Raw genomic sequence first — 6,000 nt, 5'->3', positions numbered from 1 at the left:
GGCTCTGTGCTGACAGCTCAGAGCCAGGAGCCTGCTTCCGATTCTGTGTCTCCCCTCTCCCTGCCCCTGCCATGCTCATGTTGCCGTCTCTCAATAATAAATAAATGTTTAAAAAAAAAAAAAAAAACACTGGTGCAGAGGCACAATGTACAGTGCTGTGCTCACCCTGAGCTCACATTTGCTAGAGGTCCAACCGTTAAAAAAGAAAATCAAACAAATGTTCTCATTGGTTGGCAACACTCAGCATCTCTTAGAGAATAGAGGAACAGCTAGGAGAACCGTGACTTTTACCCAAAATACTTCCCAAAATGATAGTGTTAATGGGTTAGGTGAAAAGTGGCTGAGATCTTGGAAGAAAGTGAGTTGGTGAGCCCCGGACAGGAGCTTGAACTTGTTTCTAGACTAGAAAGCATCAAAGGAAAGGTAGGCAGGTATTCTTGAGAATGTGGCAGAGACGGTGACTCACAAGCATTCATTGAACTCTGTTATGCTAAAGAAAGATACAGTGGGAACAGCCAGTGGGTCTTCTGATGAAAGCTTTCTGATGACTCAGGTTTTAAAGGGGTATTTTCAAAAGCTGGAAAGTAAGGGTAGCAAGCAGGGATGGATATGTGTAAGAGTTGTGCTGGGGGATTAGAACGTAAAATAAGTGGAGGCTTGCAAAACAATAGGCAGATTGAAAGAGTCTTCAGAATTCGGTTTGGTGCAAATCAGTGACTGGAAAAAGAGTCACTGCTTTGGACTACTTGTGTATGTTTTAAATGATTAAATGAAAATTAAGTTAAATTAAGTGAGAGTAAAATTGGCACCGCTTTTGTCGTCTCTGTTGAGGATAAAGTCGTTCAACCAAAAGGGTTGAGACAAATTAAATCCTACAACAGAGAAACAGTTTGTGAAAGGAATCGCAGAGCCCTTCTGTGATATTTGAGGAATGCTGGGGATCTTCAAGGGGAATTTAATAATGACTGCTCTTCTTTCTTGCACAAATACTGAATTTTTAAGACAAGAGGAAGGCATGTGGGGCCAAAATATCCCCTTTACCACTGAGAATGCAGATCCTGGAGAATGTGAGCTTCCTAATACTGAATTACAAACTTAGCCAGTAGTAATTGGAACGGGACAACCCTCCCTATAGGTTTGCTGCCAGGAAAAAAGGGCAGGAGGCCCAGAGAACAAGGTAGATGTCCCTCTGTGCGGAGCTTCAGAGTAGAAATAGGAAAGAGGCACCCCTCCCCTCCAAGGAAGTGAAGAGAATGGGGAAGTTTTTTAAACAACTTTTGAAACAGTAAAGGAAGTGGTTTAAATACTGATGAACTGGTGCCAATTCTAGGCAATAATAATCTAGATTAGATTTTGGTAATCTACACTAGATTATCAAAAAGATGGCTTTTTGAGCACCTATGATAGGAAATCAAGAATCATAAATTTGCTAACAAGTCTTAATTCATTTTATTGATTAGTTTTAAATATTGTTTGATAAGAATGACATTGTTGAAATCTCTATTTTGACAAACCATTTGACAAGCTGTCTCTTTGTTTTAGACAAGATGAAAAAATATAAAGTAAATGCTAAAACACTTGTGTGAATTAGTAAATGATTGACTCTTCCCAGCTGGATCACCCTCAGATTGGAAAGAAGTTTTTAGGGACAGGCTACTAGATTATCCTCCGCTCTATCAAGTTCAGCATTCCCATCAGTGACCAGATAGGGAAACACAAACCGAACATAAGTGGAATAATAGGGTAGAAAAGAATTTGATGGTGTGACTGTTACTAAAATATACTATTCACGGGGCACCCGACAGGCTCAGTCAGTGGAGCATGCAACTCTTGGTCTCTGGGTTGTGAGTTCGAGCCCCACATTGGGTGTAAAGATTACTTTTTAAGAAGTTAAATCTTTAAAAAATTAATTAGTGGGGTGCCTGGGTGGCTCAGTCGGTTAAGCGTCTGATTCTTGATTTCAGCTCAGGTCATGATCTCACGGTTCATGGGCTCTGCACTGACAGCATGGGGCCTGCTTGGGATTCTCTCTCTCTCTCCACCTGCCCCTCTCCCCCTCTCATACTCTCTCTCTCAAAATAAATTTAAAAATAAACATTTAAAAAATTAGTTAATTAAATGAAATATAATATTCACCTATTTAATAGATATTTATCAAACATCTATGTGCTATGCGCATAAAGATAAGGTCCTAAGATCAAAGCATATATTAATACAGTTCAACCCAGCTGCTTAAATATTCCATAGGAGAGCAACACCTATTTTAAAATATTATAGATTTTAATTGAAGTAAGCTTAATATGTGAGTTGGGAGTTAGGCTGTGATCATCAGAGAAACTGAGATCTCAGGCATTGTTAATAGAAAGCCTGGCTTTCAACAGAATGGTTAATGATGGCCAGGTCTACTCAGTCCTCAGCTACTCTAGAAAATGGCTTTCTGTTGTGGGCTTTGCATTGAGAAATTGGATGAGATACGCGTGAAAGAAGTGAGCATGTTTAGCCTGAAGATGAGATACAAGAAACTGTAATTGTCTTTAGACACTTGAGGAACCATCCCTGTGCATATAACAGAGTGCATTTCTAAGCCTTTGATGTGGATTAACTCATAAAATCCTCTGTCACTAAAATTATTGTTGTTCAGTTTTGGAGGGGAAACAAGGCTCAGAAAGGCTCAGTAAGTAACTTGCCCTGCGTCACACAGCTCCAAAATGACAGCCCGTACAGTCTGCCTCTCAAAGCAGACTCTTGACCAGTGTGCTGCTTGCCACCCACGGAACCAGCTGATTCAGTCGGCTCAGCGGACGAAAGTGCAAGGAACTCATTTCAGCCCCGTAAAAACATCTTAGACGAGCAGTCCAAAGACAGGAGGGAGGCTTTTCTCTGTCTGGAGGTTCCTGTAGCCCAGCCCAACTCACTCCTAAAAACCGTGGAGAAGGAGCCAGTTGGGTCATTTGACCTTCTAGGCCCTCTTGCTCTGTGACTCTGAGTGTGTGGTGTGAGAAGTCATGAATTGAAACTCCAGTGTCTCTTACTTACAGGTCAACATATTTTTCTTATTTGTATAACAAAAATACCTTGTTTTAGGCTTATGTTTTTATACCTTGTTTTACCTTATTTAGTAGCTTTATGAAGTTTGATCTATTTTGTTTTACGGTCCATTTACAGGAACAATTTCTCAAGCAAAAGTCACATTGTTATTAAAACTTTTTTGTCTCGGGGGCACGTGGGTTGCTCGGTCGGTTGAACATCTGACTTTGGTTCAGGTCATGATCCTATGGTTTGTGGGTTCGAGCCCCGCATCAGGCTCTGTGCTCACAGCTCAGAGCCTGGAGCCTGCTTTGGATTCTGTGTCTCCCTCTCTTTCTCTGCCCCTGCCCCACTCGTGCTCTGTCTCTCTCTCTCTCTCTCTCTTTGTGTCTCTGTCTCTGTCTCTGTCTTTCTCTGTCTCTTTCTCAAATATAAATAAAACATTAAAAAATTAAAAGAAAAATACTTTTTTTGTCTCTCAGAAGCCTTCCTGATTATGAATTCATAATTTTTATTGTAAAGAATTTAAAAGCTTTTTTTTTTTTTTTTTTTAAGATTTTATTTTTGGGGCGCCTGGGTGGCGCAGTCGGTTGAGCGTCCGACTTCAGCCAGGTCACAATCTCGCGGTCCATGAGTTCGAGCCCCGCGTCGGGCTCTGGGCTGATGGCTCAGAGCCTGGAGCCTGTTTCCGATTCTGTGTCTCCCTCTCTCTCTGCCCCTCCCCCGTTCATGCTCTCTCAGTCCCAAAAATAAATAAACGTTGAAAAAAAAAAAAAAAAAGATTTTATTTTTAAGTAATCGCTACACCCAGTGCAGGGCTCGAACTTACAAAATCAAGAGTCACACGCTCTGTCAACTGAGCCAGTGAGGTGCCCCTAAAAGCCCTTATAATCTCACTGCTCAGTCGTAACCATCACTAACATTTTGGTGTATTTCTCCGGATGATTTAGTATTTTTTACAGATATTTTTCAAGGAAAGCAATCGACACTTGCTTTAGACCTATTAAGATTCTTTTTACAGGGGCACCTGGGTGGCGCAGTCGGTTGAGCGTCCGACTTCAGCCAGGTCACGATCTCGCGGTCCGGGAGTTCGAGCCCCGCGTCAGGCTCTGGGCTGATGGCTCGGAGCCTGGAGCCTGTTTCCGATTCTGTGTCTCCCTCTCTCTCTGCCCCTCCCCCGTTCATGTTCTGTCTCTCTCTGTCCCAAAAATAAATAAACGTTGAAAAAAAATTTAAAAAAATAAAAAAAAAAAAAGATTCTTTTTACAGAAAAAAAAAAGTTTTATTTTAGTAAGTTCTGAAAGAGTCCTCTTTTTTCTTGTTAGGTTTCTGCCTCAATGCTCAAGCAGTTTCCCAACAGTGGCCTGAATCCAGGTCTTTTCAATGTGGGGCCCCAGTTATCTCCTCAACAAATTGCCATGCTGAGCCAGCTTCCACAAATTCCCCAGTTTCAGTTGGTGAGTAGCAGATTTTCCCCCAATAGCTGAAAAAAAGATTATTTAGGGTTTTTTTCCTTTAATTTGGATTTGCTTCATTTTATGCGTGCTTAAGGATTAATGTATCTGCTCAGTTGGAGGTAAATGTGACCAGTAGACCAGGAACTTGGTGGTACTTCCCTCCTGGCCACTGGATTCCACAACCTGCCCTTAGATGCACAACCCCCTCGAGTGTGTCAGTACATCCGGCTTAGGAAGCTTTGCTCCGCTCTCTCCTTCCCTGTTTTGTAGGCATGTCAGCTTCTCCTGCAGCAGCAGCAACAACAGCAGTTGCTACAGAACCAGAGGAAGCTTTCTCAAGCTGTGCGCCAGCAGCAAGAGCAGCAGGTACGTGGGATTGGAAGGGTCCCTCTGGTGCTCTGTGTGAGGGCTGCATCTCTGCTTAACCTCCGACAGCAGAACGTGACTCCTACGCAGTCTTTTCCTAGGAGGCTCAGGGTGTTGGCTTATCATGTGTCCATTTTCCCTCGGCTTCCCCCTCGCTCTGGCCTCCTGGCCTCCAGCTGGCTCGAATGGTGAGCGCTCTCCAGCAGCAACAGCAGCAGCAGCAGCAGCAGCAGCAGCAGAGGCAGCCCGGCATGAAGCACTCGCCCTCTCATCCCGTTGGGCCCAAGCCGCATCTGGACAACATGGTACCCAACGCTCTGAATGTGGGGCTCCCAGACCTTCAAACCAAAGGGCCAATACCTGGATATGGTTCTGGTAAGTTGTTCAGTAATGAAAAACACCTTAAAAAAAAAAAAAATCTTCCAGTCATGTTCTGAGCCTCTGGTAGGGTTTGGTCCTGCCTTACCCTCTGTTTTCACAGCAAGCACACAAGACAGATAAATATTCATATCCCTGCCTGACAGATGATATCCTAGAGTTTCAACGGTGTCCTAGAGCTCACCACACAATTAGTAGATCGTAGAGCTAGGCTCCACCTTCTCTGGGTCCAAAGTGGTCTCTCACTATTTATGAATGGCAGTCCAGTGTTCCACCACCAGGAAGTTTTAAAAGCTAGTTAAAGGGTGTGTACGTGCTGTGCGTGATGCATGTGTCTGAAGTTATAACCTGTTAAAATACGTCCGAGTTGAGGTGTTTAGCTCTACTGATAAAATTTCCTTCTCGTGAAAAACTGGGGAGCTAAAATTAAACTTATAAGGCGAACTGATAAAATTCTTCTGATATTAGTATTTCATCCGATTTAAATAGAATTAGCACAAGTAAGGTTATACCTTTGACATTCATCAAGAATTTGTTGGCAGGCAAATCATAGCTCTTTCAGAACCGGGGAACATGTTGTAAACAGAATCCAATCAGTGAGGCAACAGTGACTTAAAAATAAAATTTAAAAATTAAAAAGGTACCACACACCACAGCAGGTTTCTTCTCAGAATGGCACAGTTTACATTTTATTTTGATAAAGAAGGTACTGTTCTGTGCAAACTCAGAAATAAAAGTTGGGGAGACCTGAAATCCGTGCTCCTAGGAGACA

General features: G+C 42.6%; 1 protein-coding gene across 6 annotated transcripts in view; it reads left to right on the top strand.

Moving 5' to 3' along the window:
• TNRC6B (trinucleotide repeat containing adaptor 6B) overlaps nt 1–6,000 on the top strand; it is a 248,718-nt gene that overhangs the window by 222,243 nt on the left and 20,475 nt on the right. For 5 of the 6 annotated variants that reach the window (XM_040490760.1, XM_040490757.1, XM_040490762.1 and 2 more), the window contains 3 exons: nt 4,353–4,484; nt 4,755–4,850; nt 5,027–5,225. In XM_040490760.1, the coding sequence (XP_040346694.1) occupies nt 4,353–4,484; nt 4,755–4,850; nt 5,027–5,225 (427 nt within the window). The remainder of the gene's footprint in view (nt 1–4,352; nt 4,485–4,754; nt 4,851–5,026; nt 5,226–6,000) is intronic. The other variant, XM_040490759.1, reaches the window with a different exon arrangement.

The sequence above is a fragment of the Herpailurus yagouaroundi genome, unplaced genomic scaffold (assembly GCF_014898765.1).
Source record: "Herpailurus yagouaroundi ecotype Mexico unplaced genomic scaffold, PumYag 182, whole genome shotgun sequence".
NCBI lineage: Eukaryota > Metazoa > Chordata > Mammalia > Carnivora > Felidae > Herpailurus > Herpailurus yagouaroundi.
This window is presented reverse-complemented; position numbering and strand designations above follow the sequence as displayed.